Below are 18,831 nucleotides of genomic sequence, written 5' to 3'. Positions count from 1 at the left end.
ACCTGGGTGGCTCAGTCGGTTAAGCGTCCAACTTCAGCTCAGGTCATGATCTCATGGTTCGTGAGTTCAAGCCTCGCGTTGGGCTCTGTGCTGACAGCTTGGAGCCTGGAGCCTGCTTTGGATTCTGTGTCTCCCTCTCTCTCTGCCCCTCCCCTGCTCATGCTCTGTCTCTCTCTGTCTCAAAAATAAATAAAACATTAAAAAAAAAATTAAAAAAAAACAAAAACATTGCCACTTATAAATTGTTAAGCATAGCCTGCAAATTTTGCTTAGGAGGACAAAAAACAACATTCTTTTTTCTTTTATACTTTGGAACCAATTGAGAAACAGACACGGATACTAATAAAAATGGTGTTGGAAGACAAGACATAGATACGTGACCTCAGTGGACTTTCTCATATTTAACCCCTGAATTAGACAAGCTTACCCACCATTGTTTGGGCACTGGTTGGAGACAAAGCAGGCCTCCGCATACAAGGACAGAATTGCTTACCATGTAGTAGAGGGCTGACTAGAATGCCCCTCTTCAAGAGAAGGAAGAAGCACAAGAGATTATGCTCTCAAAGATATTGAACTGATTAGGTCCTCCTTGCAAATTCATCTAAGTCACGCCTTCCTTGGCTGAGGAGAAAGTACAGGGGTAGGGAGAAGCTGAAAGTATTTTTCCTGTACTTTTCCCTCCTGAAGATTTGAGTGGAAATGTGGGGAGCACATATTTCCCCTTAACACAAAATATATAATAGACATAATATTATGTAGTAGTAATATTCATATTCATAATAGTATCATGAAGTAATGGGCAGTAGCTAGCCCATCATTATGTGCCGCATTGAATTGCATGCCACTCGTTTTGTATCATGGTCGGTAAAGTCTTTTAATCTGAAAACTTCTTGCCATTTATTTATTAGCTCTGAGAAATTTTCTTGTATTACTACTTCTGGATTCTTCATATTTTCATTGCACTATATAACTATGCCTGTCAGATACTTGCATGTGAATATATCCAGGTAAAAGGGAATCTAAGGGACTTTGAAAGGTACCTTTAACCAGAAGTAATTTTTGAGAGAGAGAGAGAGAGAATGAGAATGAATCCCAAGCAAGCTCTGTGCTGACAGTGCAGCAGAGCCCAATGTGGGGCTCAATCCCATGCACTGTGAGCTCATGACCTGAGCTGAAATCAAGATGCTTAATGGACTAAGCCACCCAGGCGCACCTCTCCTTACCCTTTTAAAAACGTATCTTTGGGGCACCTGGGTGGCTCATCAGTTGGGCATCTGACTTTGGTTCAGGTCATGATCTCATGGTTGGCGAGTTCAAGCCCCATGTTGGGCTCTGTGCTGAAAGCTCTGCTTCGGATTCTCTCTCTCTCTCTCTCTCTCAAAAATAAATATGTAACAATTTAAAAAATAAATAAAAACGTATCTTTGTGCACTATATAAAAATAATCTGTGCACTTGAAAGAGTATATATGTATACATATATATTCTATTTATGTTTTTTAAAAATAAGTGCACATGTACACTGTTTTGTACCTTAGCTTTTCTCACTTTTTGTTAAGATAGGTGTCTTTCCCTATCAGTATACATACATCATTATCATTCATTTTTAGGGCTTCAGTCTATTCCATGTATGTACAAACCATTATATACAGTATTTCTGTATTCCCACATACATTGCTTGTTTTTATATTTTTTACTTCTTACAGTGTCACATCTAATATTCTTGTATGTGTATATTTGTCTGTTTGTATATTTATACGATAAATTCCTAGAAATAGAATTGCCAAGTCCAGGAGTAGGTGTCTTTAATTGAACTAAATACCAGTTTTAATTTCCTCCTCATGGTGTTTGAGATTTCCTTCCCCCATTCATTCCAAAATAGCATACCATCAAGTTTTAGATCTTTGTCTGTCAGATAAGTGAAATATATCTTGTTGCTGTGTTTGCATTTATTTAATTCGCTTTATGGCTTCTGAGCTTATACCTACCCAAACATTTTTCCCCTTGCATTTTCTTCTAGCATTTTTCGCATTTTATTTTTTACTATAAAATTTTGTTAAATACATCATTTATTGGTATTAGGAATGAGGTAGAATTCTAACTTAAGTTTTAAAAGGTAACTAGTATGTATAATCCCTTTTTATTAATAATCTCCTTTATCCTCAGTGATTTGAAATACCATTCTTATGATACATACACTTTGCACTTGAGTTTATTTCTAGATTCTTAATTTTCTTAGATAGCTTCTCATTATATTACCAAACTACCATGTTGATAAATACATAACATCTTTTTTTAATAATTGCTACTATTTTGGCATATATTTCATGATGTTCTATTTTTGATTTTTTAAATCTTAATTCCAGTATAGTTAACATATAGTGCTTTATTAGTTTAAGGTGTACAATATAGTGACTCACCAATTCCATATATTACTCAGTGCTCATCCAAATAAGCGTACTATTAATCCCCTTCACCTCTTACACCCATCTCCCACCACCTCCCCTCTGGTAACCATCTGTTTTTCTCTATAGTTAAGGGTCTGTTTTTGGTTTGTCTTTCTCTTTTCCCTTTTCCTTTGTTCATTTGTTTTTTTTCCTAAATTCTACATATGAGTGAAATCATATGGTATTTGTCTCTCTGACTGTCTTGTTGCAGTTAGCATTATACTGTCTAGCTCCATCCATGTTGTTGCAAATGACAAGATTTCAGTTCTTTTTATGGCTGAATAATATAATTATATAATTATATATATATATATATATATAATTTATATATATAGCACATCTTGTTTATCTCTTCATCTATCAATGGACACTTGGGCTGCTTCCATACTTGGCTGTTGTAAATAATGCTGCAATAAATGTAGGGGTATTTGAATTAGTGTTTTTGTACTGGGGTAGATACCCAGTAGTGCAATTACTGGATCATAGGGTAGTTCTGTTTTTAACTTTTCGAGGAATCTCCATACTGTTTGCCACAGTGGCTCCACCAGTTTGCATTCCCACCAACAGTGCAAGAGAGTTCCTTTTTCTTCACATTCTTGCCAACACTTGTTGTTTCTTGGGTTTTTTATTTTAGCTACTCTGACAGATGTGTGGTGATCTCTCATGTGGTTTTGATTTGTATTTCCCTGATGATGACTGATGTTAAGCATCTTTTCATCTGTCTGTTGGACATTTGTATGTCTTCTTTGGAGAAACATCAGTTCATGTCTTCTGCCCATTTTTTAATTGGATTATTTGGTTTTTTGGTGTTAAGTTGTGTAAGTTCTTTATATATTTTGGATACTAAGTCTTTATTGAATATGTCACTTGCAGATATCTTCAGTAGGTTGTTGTGATCCTCTGTTTTTAAAATAGATTAATTTTAGTTACTGCTTTTACTGTTCTGTTAAACTTTAATTCACATCTATGAATTCAGATTTTATTTTTTCTTACACTGTGCTTCCAGTCTCCGAAACCAATTTTTTGTTTTTGTTTTTGTTTTTTTATTTGAGTATAGTTGACATACAATGTATGTTACATTAGTTTTGGGTGTACCCTGAAACCAATTTTTAGATGTCTGCTCATGAGCTTCTCTTTGGTCAATGCGTTGTGATTTAGTAGTATTCTGTGGTCAAATATAAACACACTGTAACTCCATAATTTCTCCTCAGTTTGAAGAATTTTTCTTTTCTTTTCTAGCCTTTAATCTAGACAACGAGCAACCAGATTATGATATGGATTCAGAAGATGAGACCTTATTAAATAGACTTAACAGAAAGATGGAAATTAAGCCTTTGCAATTTGAAATTATGATTGACAGACTTGAAAAAGCCAGTTCTAATCAGGTACTGTACCCTTGTAAAAATGTCTCCTGTCTTAAAGTTAATCCAGTTAGTAGCTTTATTTTACATTTTCTTTAGACCTGAGTATATTGCCTTTTAAATTTCCCTGACATCTTAGAATTTCTGTTTACAGTATTCCTTGAACTGAATAATTCAGCATAATTTCTTTGAATAGGAGTATGAATAGTACTATTCTGACTTCTTGTTTGGATATAAAAATAATACTAGCTGCAATAGTATTTAATACCTTCTCGATCCTTTTCATAGGACTATATTTGCTTGGTTGGGTCTTTAAGGCAGATATCTTATACCAAATCTGGCTTAGTTAAGCTCATTTATTAAGGTACTCATTATCATTTTAGTTTTACGTATATATTACTTAAAATTTTAAGTGAAGAAAAAATTATTCGCAAAGAAATAATTTTTTTAGTGGGTCATTCTAAATATGGTATAGAGAATTTAAAAGGGTATGGTCTTTTTGGAAAGCAATTAGGCAGCATATGTCAGGAACCTTAAAATGCGTGTACCTTTTGATTTAGTAATCCTACCTCTAGGAGTCATTCTCAAAAAAAATAACTGGTAAAAATGTCAGGTTTTTGAACAAGGATGTTCAGAATGACTTATGAGTTGTCTGTAGGGTAAAATATCACATAGCCATTAAAAATAATTATTTTGAATATTAACAGAAATTGCTCATTATATAATGTTAGATTTCAAAAAAGGATACAGAATTGTTTAAGTGCAAAACTCTGAGATTCATTTAAAGTGTTTACATTTATATGTGCACATTGAATAAAAGATCAAGAAAATCCAGCAAAATACCACTATTGGTTCTATTTAAGTGATAGGATTATTGGTGATTACTATGTTCTTTATTCTGTTTCTGTTTTCCAAATTTACTATAATGAGCATGTATAGATTGTTGTAATTAGATTTTAAAAATAAATTGTTTTAAAAAATAATTGCTTGGTGTATCTGTGTGGTGTATTAATATATTAATTGTTATTAATGTAGTAAGAAGTTAGAGATAAAAGTAAACATTTTATAGTAGACTGTTAACACTTTTCAGTAGTTTACCCATTACAAATTCATTGTTTTCCTTTACCTCCCAACTAAAGTCCTTTAAATCCTTAAGGCATTACCAGCTATTCAGAACATTTTTCAAAACTTTTCCATTGTGAAATGCCTACTGCATATTTAGCCTTTCTTCCAGTCTTTTCCCCCCATTTGGATGGAAAGTAATATTTGATGTGCAATCAAAAAAAGTACATTGGAAACCGAATGTTGTAAAATTCAACTTAGTTGGTTTTTTGAAAGACCATCTTTTTTTATTGGAAATTTGTTTTAATTATCAAATTGAATATTGAAAATATTCTTATTAGTGCTCACAGTTTTTCTAAGATTTTGAAATCTTAGATTTCATACCTACTGGCATCAGGTATAGGTTCATTTTTCTTCTTTATATGCAAACTTCTAGCAATCTTAGGTTCAGTCTTTATTTTGGTATATCTGCTATTTTTCATGATTACTCAAAAATTACTCTTGGTGGCTGAAGTTATATCCTCAGAAGCCTTCAATGCTCTGTTCTGTAATTTGCTTTCTTTCATTTCAGTCAGTAATTACTTAGTGCTTAGGTGAACAAGGGAGGTGACAGAAGTTCTGCCCTTGGGGAGCTTCTCATCTAAGTGGGGCAGGATAAACAAAACACACGTGAACAGTAATACACTTAACTGTCCACATACAATCAACACTATCCTTTTTTAGTTCTTTTTGTTCAGTGACAAGCTTCAAAGCCCTAAAATTGGGTAGGCTCAGAGCATAGTAGCACCTGCTTTTGGCAGTGTAGACAAAGGTAGAAGTTTGCCTTAGGGACAAGATAATGGTCCTGTTATTAGAACTAAGGATTAAAGATACCAAAGGCTCTTCTCATTCCAGGTACCTGAACTATGGATTCACGGATTTCTTTATTTTTCCTTTTTGGCAGCTAACATAGTAGCAGATCTCAAGGCAAGGAATCAAGTTTGTGGTTAAAGCAATATTTATTAGGTCGACAGAGAAAAGACATAAAAGATAGACTGAGACAAAGCTTCTGCTCCCATCATTCTGTGGAGACTACTGCAATGAAGTCATTATTGAAAATTCCTGTTGCCAAATGCTGTGATTAATTTCAGTCCTCATTCATTTATTTTAATTGAGCTCTTTATTTCTTGAAACACCTCACCTTTGCTCTTTTGAATATACTTCATTCTCTTCTGATTTTTTAAATTATTTTCTTTGACCATTCCTTCTAATTGTCTTCTACTGAGTCCTTTTCATTAATTTCTGCAAACATCAGGGTTTCTTGAAATTCTGTTCTTGATATTCTTACCTTATGTATTTTGGGATAATATCACCTTAGCAAGCATTTTTCTGAGGGTAATAATACATATATCTTTACCCTTGACTTCCTTCTCAAGCTCCAGGACTTTCTTTTTTCTCTTTTCATGTTGCCTGTTGGCTTCTCCACCTAGATAGTCCCCAGACCTCTCAAGTTTAGCTTTTCTGACTTACTCTCTTAACTCCACATGATCCTGTACTGTATTCCTCATCTCTCCAGTGACTCCCAAAACTCACAATGATGTGGGGTTTTTTTAATCCCTTCAGTCCCTAAATTTCTAATTCTCACTCTTCTTTTTCCACCTGTATATTGCTTGAATATTTCATCTTTAATTATCTCTTCTCTCACTTCTTCAGTCTTTCTGCCTTTGCCCAAAAATATGTCATGGGTCCCTATTTCCAAGAGAAGCCTTTCATTCGACCTCATATTTCTCTATAAAATACTACCCAGTGTCTTTCCTCTTTTTTTTTTTTTTTTTTTTTTTTTGGTCACCAGTTAAATTTTTAAAAGATTAGCTGTATTGTTTAACTCTTACCCATACTACAATCCATTTCAGTTTACTGAAATTGCACCCAGGGCACCATTGACCTTCTCATTGTCATCCATCCATTTCAGCCTGTATCCTACTAAATGTCCCTAGAGTAGTGGGTGCTGTTGACCTCCACATTTCTTGAGTCTTGTCTTCTTTCTTCATCTTCTCTTTCGTGTTTCCTCTACATCGTGTTTGTTGCTGTTTCCCTCAATATCTGTCCTCAGAATTTATGCTTGTATCTTAAGCTATCAACACAGGCACTCCCAGATGGAGTATTTTATGATTCTCTCATATATTTTAATGCACTAATATTCAGTTCTAAAGTTCTTACGTTCACTTATTGTTTAAATTGTATTTGCCTTGCGTCCATTGCCATATTGTAAGTTTCTGTAGGTAGTGGTTTTATCAGTTTTTTTCCTGTCTTCCCCACAAGCTATATAACACAACAGTGGACTGATACGAGTTGATTATTAACTACTTATTGCTTAATTGGCTATATTGAAAAACATTAATTTTATGCATAATTTATTCATTTGTGTATTATAAATGTGTTTATTGAAATTGCTAAGCCATAAATCTGTATGTAAGCAAACTAAATGATCTTTGTCTTCATGGAGCTAGTAGTAGTCTAGAAGAAAAGCCCACTAGTAGAATAATTTTTAATCTCCTCACCTCCGGGCCCCCAAAGTAAGGAAACCAAACAACTCAGAGCTGTCTTAAAAATAATAAATTTTACCACAGACCTTTTTATCAAGTAAATAGTGGTCTCCACTGCTTTCTGGTAGAAAGTGTTAAATGGCAGAAGTTTTTTCTTAAGATACAAAAGTAGTAAGATTCTGATTTTGTGGATATTTAATCATGTGTCATAATTTGAGACTGTGCAAATAGTTTTTGCCCACTCAAATTGATGCTGTCACTGTGATCATAATGATGCCAGTGACACTAATTGCCTCAGAATAGCTAAAGATACTTTTAACAGAATGGTTAAAATAAAAATTTACTGTATAGCAACATAAAAACATCAGTCAACTGAGAAAATACAGTTAACACTGGAAAGAAAGGTCAGGATCTTTAACTGTAAACAATGTATTGAATTCTTGGTACCTGAGATATAAAGAGGGTATGTATCAACCAGGCAGAAGGACATTTCTAGAAGGAACAAGAAGTACCAGAGAAAGAGACCTGAGACAGTGTTTTAATCCCATGACACTTCCTGCAGGAGGATAGGAAGCAGTGTTATTCTGGTAGTAATGTTGGATAAGAAACTCATCACCGCTCTGCAGCTTGATGGAAAGAAACCTATCCTCCTCCACACTCTAGAGTTAGAGTATAATTAGTGAAGGTTACAAAATTTTATCAGAAGCAGACTGAAGGTGTGTAGCATATCACACCATTGGTCCCCAGAGCACATGAGAGCTGCTCGTAATGTTATGATGCTGTAAGCATGAGGTCGAGTTTTTGTTTTTTGGTTTTTGTGTTTTATTAAGGTGTGTTTTTTTAAATTACTCTTTTTTTTTTTTTTAAGTTTATTTATTTAGAGAGTGAGCAGGGGAGGGGCAGAGAGAGAGGGAGAGAATCCCAAGCAGGCTCCACGCTGTCAGTGCGGAGTCCGACGCAGGGCTTGATCTCATGAACTGTGAGACCATGACCTGAGCAGAGATTGAGAGTCAGACGCTTAACCGACAGAGCCACTCAGATGTCCTGAGGTAGAATTTTACTGGATCCAGAAAGTTTGATTCTTAATCTACCACTGGCCTTGTAGACTTTGGGCCATTCCAGAGAACTTGAGCTAACGGAGTTGCCCATTTAAAGTGATGTTTGGAAATATTGCTGCTTTTGGTTTGGTCTCTTATTCCAGGCTGTGGCCCTCCACTTTAAAGACCAAATTACTCAGACTCTCAGATGAGTTGAAGCTGACTCCACTGAGACATTGAATAAGCCAAAGTATGGCCACATATAATTTCATTACACTAAAAGTAATCATTACATGGACTAGAATACTTGAGTTGACATTGTCAGTGTATTCTCTTCCTGTGGCCAATCTTGGCAGCCAAATTATAATAAGAAACCAACTAATTAACCCTGGTAATCGCCATCACAGGACTGGAAATCCAAATGATTATTGCATTTATTCTATGAAGTTATACCAGTATGAGAAATCAGAGATCAAATTTATTTGGTGGGTCATGCCGTCTTCCATTGACTTCATATAACCCTCATATGTTGATCTTACAGTTTCATTGAGAAAATTTTTCCCTTAATTTCTGAGTTTAAGGGAAACATTTGTTAGGAGATATCTCAACTTGTTTTGAAAATGAATCTTCATTTCCAAAGTGATAAAGTAGAAAGATTGTGATAACAGCACTTTGTTGAAGTTTTCCAGCCTTAACTCCATGATCTTTTTCTAGAGTTCCCTGTAAATGGGTATGGATAACCCATAATCCATCCTGCTCAAGCTGATCAGTCTTCACAAGGAACAAGGAAACATGTGACCAAGCAAATTTTTACAAACCTTAGTTTGAGATATGTCAACATTATGTTGACTGTATTGATAACAGAGAAGGACATCCTTGAGATACCTGTGTCAAAACTCCAAGGGGAATCATCTGAGGGCTGCTGTCACAGACGTAACAATGTTATTAGCAGAATGAGTGTTGAGAACAAGGATTCTCTAGTACTAAAGTAGCTTCGCTAGAAGAATTGCCTTTATATGTAATTCATACAAGAAATTCAAGATTGCTTAATGTTGAAACCTCTGGAAACATGCTAAGTTTATTCTTTCACAGTTTCAAAAGAAAGTTGTTATATTAGTTACAGTATATTGGAAAATATTAATCTTTCATTGTAGATAGATATAGAAAGAAACCTTCTGTATCTTCTGGTTTCTGTTGGAAAACAAAAGCACAGAAAGAACCTAGTAGACTGTTGAAAACTAGATCTTCAAATGTATAGAATCACAGATTATCAGATTTTTTTGATGGACCCGAGGTGTCTTCTAGTCCAAGACTTACCTGAGGCGTAGATCTGTTGCAGTCTTCCCAACTACTGTTCATTCAGTCTTTTTAAGTATTTTAAGTTGTGGTTCTTACTACCTCTCAGGGCAAAATGTAAATTTTTGAATGAATCTCCTTATTAACAAATCCTTTGTTAGATTGAATTGAATTCTGTTTTCTGCGATCGTGATGTCTGATCATCGTTAGACTGATCATAGTTTAACTTTGATTTCTCATTTTCAAACATAGTTGATGACAATTTGTGTTTTTCATTTAGCTTGTAACACTTCAGGAAGCAAAACTGCTGCTAAACGAAGATGATTACCTTATTAAAGCTGTGTATGACTACTGGGTAAGAAAACGTAAAAACTGTAGAGGGCCGTCCCTCATTCCTCAGATAAAACAAGAGAAAAGAGATGGCTCCACCAACAATGACCCTTATGTTGCCTTTCGGAGGAGAACAGAGAAAATGCAAACTCGAAAGGTAATGGGCAAATTAGATTTAATTAGTATGCCTTAATAGTATTTAAGATCAATTTTTTTCTGCTAATAATTTCAATAATTTTGAATACCTTGAACATAAAGAGGAGCTAATAACATTGTTGAATTGAACCAAATGTTAGAAATCCTGCTCTTCGGTAGCTTCTGTTGGTACAATAACCAATATCCATGCCCTTTATAGTCTCCTGATTTTACCATTTCAGACTTACAGTTGAAGTAGTAAAAGGAATTCTCTATCTTTATATATCTCAGAAATTTGAGCTCTTCAGTAAACTATACATTTTATACATATCCTCTTGTTTGGGAAGCTTAAGAGCTTATAGCTCTTTTGAAACCATATTCTAATTCTTGGGTATAAAAAAGAACTTGACTCCCTTTAGCTACTGTGGGGTCATGGGAAGGAAGGAAAGGTTCTTTTCAAGCCTGTTCTTCCCATAGTCAGAAGTAACAGTGGAATCTTTTTCTTCTTTTCTGAGTTGTCAGTTGTGTCAGATTTCTAATTGATGAACTTGTCCCCATCTGCCTTTCACAAGCAGTGTGAGCCAGAATTTTACATAAGAGAAACAGGGTCTCATGCTGTGGAATGATATGTTACAGAAGAAAGTGTTATTGTATAGGTGGTATTCACTGTCTTCTATTTCTCATAATTAACAGTAAACACCATACACAATAACACATTCTCTAGCATTGCAAAAAATTAGAACATATAAATGTAAAAGCCATGAGGAATTATGATGGGAGGCAAAGCCTTTTCTATGGATTCCTGTTTCTCCTAACATGAAAAGCTTGTCCTTGTCAGTTGTGAATGTAACAGCTGTGAAACGTAACAGCTGCCAGGAATAGTATATTTTAGGAAAAATTCTACTACTGGTTAATAACCAGTTTCTGTAAGTCTGTCTTAGATGTCCCAAGTTTAGATGACATTGCCTAAACCAGGCTAAGTTTTCAATTTGGCGTTTTAGTTCTTAGATAAGATATTCTGAGATATTTTATGAAAGTGTAACATCTTGCTTAGAAAAGACTGGGATGAGGTAAATTTGTAAATATAGGCGATTAGACATGAGGAAGAGGAAGTTTACCTGAATCGTTGAAAAATATGAACTAGTAATTGCTTTTTAAAAGAAACGTAATTAATTCAGATACATTCCTAAGCAGACTTTTAGCAGTGTTCTTTTGAAGGAAGTATACCATTAGGCTTCTTTCAGTGAGTGGGTGTGAAGAACTGAAAACTAGGGAGTATTTATTGACATGTAAACAACATTTTAAATGTTTAAATCAGCTTTATTCTTAAATAGGTTAAATCACTGTTTTCTAACCAGTGCATATTGGGAATTGCTAGTAGTGCATTCCAATGTATAGGCGCTTTCATTGTGCAATAACTAGTATTGCTTTTTCCTGACACTCTGATTTCTACCCTTTCTCTTGCCTGTTATTTTCACCTTCCTCTGCAGAGTGGTACATTTTCTTTTCCAGTAGTCTTTTTTTTCCTCTCTGTTTTCAATTTTGGGACCAAAGACTTTTCCCCTTCATGCACACTGATGCTGCTTCAAAATGTTTATGGTTCAAAATGAGAAAGTTGGGAACGCAGTCAACAATGAATACCCCTAGATGTTCCAGAGGTGGGCAAGCACTGGGAGCTGCAAAAATGAATATTGCTAGCAAAGGTTCTCTACTTTTTTGTTTCCACAGATTGAAAACACGTGCATAGCTACATACAGAGGTGCTAAAATAAAGGACTTCTGAAATATTTGCTTGGCAGGCTAGAATTTAATTTTAATTTGGTAAACTAATACTTAATTTGGGAGTGCTTAAGTACTTTTAGGACATTCTTAAATGAGACAGTCTTAAGGCACCAACATGTCTGAAAGTGCTGATTGGGAAGTCTTAAATCAGCATGTGTGTTTAATATGTTTAACCCCATATATACAACTGTTAACATCTGTGCTTTCTCTCCTCCCTCTCTGTGGCCCAGAATAAACGAGAAAGACAAGAGAGGAAACTCAAAGTAGTTGTTCTCAGTCTGGCCACATGTAACAATCTCCTGTGAATTATCCTTGGTTATAAAAAGGTCTACAGTTAAATCTAAAGTGCAGCAGTTTGAGAACTACTTCCCTGAAGATTGGGCAGTAGGTCAGAACTATAATATGTAACTGGGAATAGGGAAAAAAGAGTTGGTCCAGAGCAGAGACCATTGTGAGGAACAGTAAAGGAAGTGAATAGATTTGAAAACAGGGATAGGGCCATCTTAAAAGCACAGAAAAGATATCAGTATGAATTCATTGTTTTTAATATTGGTATAGTCAGATATAGATCTGTGAATGTGTGTGTACATACATATATTACAGGTGTATTTCCTAGCTCTGTTCGCTGAGTCTAGAAGCAATGATACTCAGTAGCAGTGAGCATGCCTAGCATGTACATCTTGATTTTTATTTTTTTTTTAAAAATTTTTTTTTCAACGTTTTTTAATTTATTTTTTGGGACAGAGAGAGACAGAGCATGAACGGGGGAGGGGCAGAGAGAGAGGGAGACACAGAATCGGAAACAGGCTCCAGGCTCCGAGCCATCAGCCCAGAGCCTGACGCGGGGCTCGAACTCACGGACCGCGAGATCGTGACCTGGCTGAAGTCGGACGCTTAACCGACTGCGCCACCCAGGCGCCCCAACATCTTGATTTTTAAATGCCATTTTCCATCAAAAAGAACCAGAAATCCTTAGAAAAATAGTGTTTCCAGGTCTAGGGCTGGGAAATATAAAGATACGCTTGGAACATTCTGTTATGCCAGAAAGTAAGACTGTTGATTAAAGATAAAAGCACGTTGGACCCATGTCAGAAGGCCTCAAGAGCCAGCTTGAAGGGGGACTCTACTAACCAGATGTGGGAAAGTTTTAAATGTCAAAATAAATAATGAATAACCCATAGTAACCCATGAGTCCATACTAATATAAATGGATGGATGGATGGATGGATGGAGGGTGGGAGGGAGGGACGGATGGATGAATGGATGGTTGGTTGGTAGATTGACTGATAGAAGGGAACTTTTCCTTACAGTAGAACTTTAAAATTTCCAAGTTTCAGTACAATGATGAAGTTTGAAAATCACCATTGGGCCGCCACGATAGTAATAATTGTTTCAGGCAAAAGTTAGAATCAGTGGATACTACATTAGTGGTAGGAAATTTGGTGAGAAACAAGGTACATAATCGTAGAGTGTCCTTTTTAATTAAAAATAGTAATTTGACTAAAGGAACCTGATAGCATCTTAATCAAGGGATAAAAATTACCATCAACAGTAATGGGACAAATAGGTATCATTTAACTCCTGATATAAGAGAGGGATACAGTGATCACTTTTGTGATAATCCTATGAAGAATATATAACCTGAATTTAATTGTGGGAAAACATTGAAGAAACCCATAGTGAGGAACATCCTACAAAATAAGTGGCCTCTATTTAAAAATGTCAAGACTAGGATCACTATAGAAAGTCAAAGGAACTATTCCAAATTATAGGACGTTAAAGAGACATGGCAGCTAAGTGCAATTGTGATCCTGAATCAGACCCTAGACCAGGAAAAAATTTACTGTTATGAGTGAATTTAATAATAAAAATAATTGTCCTGCTAATGTCCTTTATAGCATCAATTACATAAACATATAAAAATACATATTTAACAATTATATTTATTGCTATAAAGGACATTAGTAGGACAATCAGTGAAATATGAATAAAGTGTTTAAATTAGATAATACGATAACATCAATGTTAATTTCCTGATTTCAATAATGGTTACTGGTTATATAAGAGAGTATCATTGTTTCTAGAAAGTACATATTAAAGTGCTTAGAGATGAAGGGACAGTACACATCCCAACCATTCTCAAAAAATGTTTTTTAAATAGGGGTAACGTGGGTGGCTCAGTCAGTTAAGCATCCGACTCTTGATTTTGGCTCAGGTCATGAGCTCACAGTTGGTGAGTTTGAGCCCCACATTCTCTCTCTCTCTCTCTCTCTCTCTCTCTCTCCCTCTCCCTTTCCCTTTCCCTTTCTCTCTCCCCCTCCCTCTCTCTGTCTGTCTCTGTCTCTCTCTCTCTCTCTCTCTCTCTCTCTCTCAAAATAAACTCTAAAAAAAATGCTAATTTTGCATATTTGTGTATGTGTTTATTATACATTCATGTGTATGTGCCTTAGTCCGTTTAGGCTGCTGTAACAAAAAACACCATAGACTGAGTGCTTTAAACAACAAATATTTATTTGTCACAGTTCTAAAGGCTTGAAGGTCCTAGATACAGGTACTAGCAGATTCAGTGTCTGGTGAGGGCCTACTTGCTGATTCAGAAGTGATCATCTTACTGTGTCCTCACATGGTGGAAGGAGCAAGAGAAAGAGCTCTTTGGGGTCTCTTTTATAAGAGCACAAATTCATTTGTGAGGACTCCTCCCTCATGACCTAATCACCTCCCAAAGGCCCTACCTCTAAATACCATCACATTGGGGCCTTGGAGTTTCAAAATGAATTTTCAGAGGACACAAACATTTTAGTTCCTCACAACATAGACTAAATAAATACATAGAGAGACAGAGATAAAACAAATGTAAAATAATAAATAACATTTGAGCAATCTGGATGAAAATACAGAAGAATTCTTCATACTGTTTTTTTAACTTTATGTAAATATGAAATTATTTCAAAATAAAAAGTAAAAAAACAGTAGAGAGGACTAGAGAAAGGAAAAATTAGTAAGGGTAGTTAATTTGGGCCTAAAGAGAGCAGAAAATGAATGGTTAAGACAGGGCAGAAGCATATAGTCCACAAAAAACAGTGAAGAGGGGGGTGATCTTAAAAGGTTCTGGTGCACTTTTGAATATTGTTCAGCTGGCATGTAGCCTTATATTATTACTCGTCTTTTGAATCTGTATGTCTCATTCTTACTAGACTGTAAGCCTTTTGAGGATAGGGGACATGTGCAGTACTCTGTACAGGGGGACACTTTAATATTTGCTCTTGGTAATGTTAATTTTTTTTCAGTTGGGAGGTATTTCTGCCTGCTTGCCAAGTTTTCTTGCTTAAAACCATGCTGTAGATTTTGCCTTTTGTCACATAGTACTGAAGGGGTAAAAAAATTAATTTCCTTTTGATGAAATAAAAGAATGACTAATATAACATTTAAAATACTTGGTACGCAGTACCTTAATTTTAGGTACTTAAGTTTAGGTTATGTTTTATAAGTGATGATTAAGTTTCAAATACAAGAAACTATACATTAAAGAAAAAAGTAAAACTTTGAATCTTTAAGTTTTATTTTCTCTTTTATAATCCTCCAATATGAAACCTGGCTTCAGGTTCTTTCTAATGTCATTGTATTATTAACTCAAGGATGGGAAGATTGCTTAAGTGCAGTGTCTGGATACATGGAATGAGAGGTGGTAATGGTCTGTTTTTAAACAAATAGTTCCATGCCTACTAAAATATTCTGTGGTTATTTGATTAGACACAATATTTTATATTAACAGTAACTTTTATGCAAATAGTTGCTAATTACAACTGAGCCTTCTTTCATTATTAAGCAGGACTTTGATTTGGAGTGGTTCAAATTAAATCTCAGGCTTCACAGTGGGGCCTTCTTAACAACACTCTGAAATTTAGAGTTTTCACTTGTTTTCTGCCCTGCAGTGAGGTGTTATTACTTTGAAACATGACAGTCCAGTTCTTTGAGATACTTTATATCCTACTTTCAGTTTTATATCTGAGTTTCTGATAGGAAGTTTTGCTTGTCATTGTCATCGTGAGTGTTTACATTGTGGTATATTGAACCTTCCAACCTGCAGTTACAGAGGTGAATGATAGAGACCCATTTTGGCTTTTTTTTTTTTTTTTTTTTTTTTTGGTAGGTAACCTTGATTTAACAGAACTGTTTCTGTCACTGGAAAATGCCTTGCATCAATTTCAATGGGCTGCATTTTCTGATTGATACACTAGGTTTTATTTCAGGCAGACTTTTAAAAATGTGTGTACGTTGGAATTATCCCTTCTATCATTCCATCTTTTCAACAGTGGGCAGCATTTTTTTTTAATATTTGAGAGATACTTGCTTGTACTTCTGTTTTCAGAGTTAAATAGGTTCTCTTATGTAGTTGCTGTTTAAGATGATTTTTAACATTTTTATATTTAATACTTTTTTTAACATTTTGCTTTATGAAACAGTTTTGGATCTCATAAGATTTTGTTGAATGAAAATGGAAATGTTGATGATTGGATTGTTTATTCTTCTAAAATTGTTGTTTTCAACAGAATCGTAAGAATGATGAAGCCTCTTATGAAAAGATGTTGAAATTGAGACGAGAGTTTAGTAGAGCCATAACAATTTTGGAAATGATTAAGAGAAGAGAGAAAACAAAACGAGAATTATTGCACTTAACCTTAGAAGTTGTGGAAAAAAGGTAACCTTGCTGCTGTTATATACTAACGGTAGCTTTAGCTAAATGATGGTCAGAATATAACCAAATGATTTGTTTTATTTTTTGCCATGCTTTAAAACAGTTAAAATGGATTCTTAAATGAAATCTACATTTTTTGAAGAATCCGGGTATTGCCAGTTTTTTTTAAGTTAGATTATCAGTTTGGATTGCGAATTTGGGGTATATTTTTGTGTGTATTATGTATAGATCCTCTAATATACTTAATTTTTTTTTCAGAATCCTTTAGTTTTATTTAGAAAAGAATCTAGAGATCATTTTGTCCATCCTTTTTATTAAAGTTTCTATTAAAATTTGAGGGAAATGAATGTTTAAATGATTTTATTTTCTAACTAGGTAGAAAACATTTTTTGTTTCAACGCATTTTAAAAATGTGTCTCTAATGCAGTAGTCCTTTTCCTGCATAACTAAATAGACTAAACTACACCTGACAGAATTTTATGTGATTCCTGAGGTAAGCATTCTAAACATCATTTCCCACTGTTTGAAAATATTAAATATATGAGAAATTTGTCTTCTGTATACCTTAGAGGGTTTTTTGGTTTTTGTCTTACTATATCCCAAATATGAACTTCTTTATTCCTGTAAATTTTCTTTCAAGAATAATCTTTTTTAAAAGAATAATCTGATTAATTAATTAGTTGTATTCTAGTTAATTGCGATATCATTGGGTTTTTTTTTTCTAATTTATTTTTCAACTACAAAACATTTTCTTATATTTTGTGACCTTTTCAAGATATCATTTGGGAGACTATGGCGGTGAAATCCTTAATGAAGTGAAAATCAATAGATCAGAAAAAGAGTTATATGCCACTCCAGCAACTCTTCATAATGGAAATCATCACAAAGTCCAAGAATGTAAAACTAAGGTGAATATCCTCTGGGGAGAAGCACATATGATAATATTGTTTAGACAATTAGGGGTTTCATCAGCTGTCTTAGTATAGTTTGGTTAAAGAAGAAAGTGATTAACATACGTTAGTTTTTACTATTGCTAGGAATTTTTACATACATATTAACTCATTAATCGTTATAGCAGCCCATTGACACAGATTTTATCTCTGAGTGACTTCTAGATTATATAGCTAATAAGTGGCTGATTCAAGATTTAGGTCTAACACCAAAAACCATGTGCTTTTCACTGTGCTATCTGCTTCTCTAGAGAATATGGGTAATTAAAGTTGAGTTGTTATCACTAGCCTTAGCGAATCCTGCGTTGTAGTGGCAGGCATCAAAATCTAAGATTAAAGCTTTCTTCATTGAGACTATTTATTATTGAAAGTTATTCTTAGTTTCATTATCACTTCCAGAATCAACTGCTATCTACTTTGAGTGATTTGAAGAAGTCCTGTAACTTCCAGATGCTATTTTCTTCGCTAATAAAGAGCCAGATTCAGTGATTATTTAAGTCTTTTAGACTTCAAGAAATTGTATTTATTCAGTATTCACTTGGTACATTAATTAAAGTATTCATTAATAAAACCTTTAAGGAGCTTAGACTTAACTAAGAAATAGGTATTGACTGAGCATTTAGACAGTGGAACTTTGTATATAGCAAGATTTAAAAAGCAACATAGGGTGTTTGTGGAAAATTCATCTTTTAAAAATGTACACAATTCTTACTTTTCCTGGGTTCGTTGTTAAAGGTCAAAGAAGAATGTGGAGCAGGAAGACTCCTCCTCTAATCAGCTGATGTCAATTCAAACACAAAAGTTCTTTCTTATTAATCACAGGCATCTAGCCCACCTACTTGATTCTTTTTAAAACACACTTGCCTCTATAGCCAAAAATGTTATCAGTGCAATAAATGTTATTTTCTAAGTTATTTTTTAAAATCCATTTTATATAAACCAATGCTTTTTCCAAGTATATGATTGGTAGAGAAGATAAATCTCAACCTGAAATTACTGACAGAATCAGCCTTTCCTATATTTTAGGTTTTTATTTTAGATCATCTGTAGGAAAAACACTCAGAACGTTTACTAGTGTTAGAGATACGGTTGCTCATTCATTGTTGATCCACCCCATTACACATAGCTAACTTTATTTATCTTGTCACACATCCCACCTTAAAATATAGGTAGTTTCGAAGAGGGTGAGGTTCTGTTTTTGATGCCATAGAT

General features: G+C 34.5%; 1 protein-coding gene across 3 annotated transcripts in view; it reads left to right on the top strand.

Annotated features, from left to right (window-relative positions):
* EPC2 (enhancer of polycomb homolog 2) overlaps positions 1 to 18,831 on the top strand; it is a 121,305-nt gene that overhangs the window by 78,270 nt on the left and 24,204 nt on the right. For all 3 annotated transcript variants that reach the window (XM_058715344.1, XM_058715345.1, XM_058715343.1), the window contains exons 3-6: positions 3,686 to 3,831; positions 10,008 to 10,214; positions 16,524 to 16,672; positions 17,445 to 17,577. In XM_058715344.1, the coding sequence (XP_058571327.1) occupies positions 3,686 to 3,831; positions 10,008 to 10,214; positions 16,524 to 16,672; positions 17,445 to 17,577 (635 nt within the window). The remainder of the gene's footprint in view (positions 1 to 3,685; positions 3,832 to 10,007; positions 10,215 to 16,523; positions 16,673 to 17,444; positions 17,578 to 18,831) is intronic.

This window comes from Neofelis nebulosa, chromosome 2 (assembly GCF_028018385.1).
Source record: "Neofelis nebulosa isolate mNeoNeb1 chromosome 2, mNeoNeb1.pri, whole genome shotgun sequence".
Taxonomy (NCBI): Eukaryota; Metazoa; Chordata; class Mammalia; order Carnivora; family Felidae; genus Neofelis; species Neofelis nebulosa.
The sequence above is the reverse complement of the archived record's forward strand: the minus strand, read 5'-3'. Positions and strand labels throughout refer to the sequence as shown.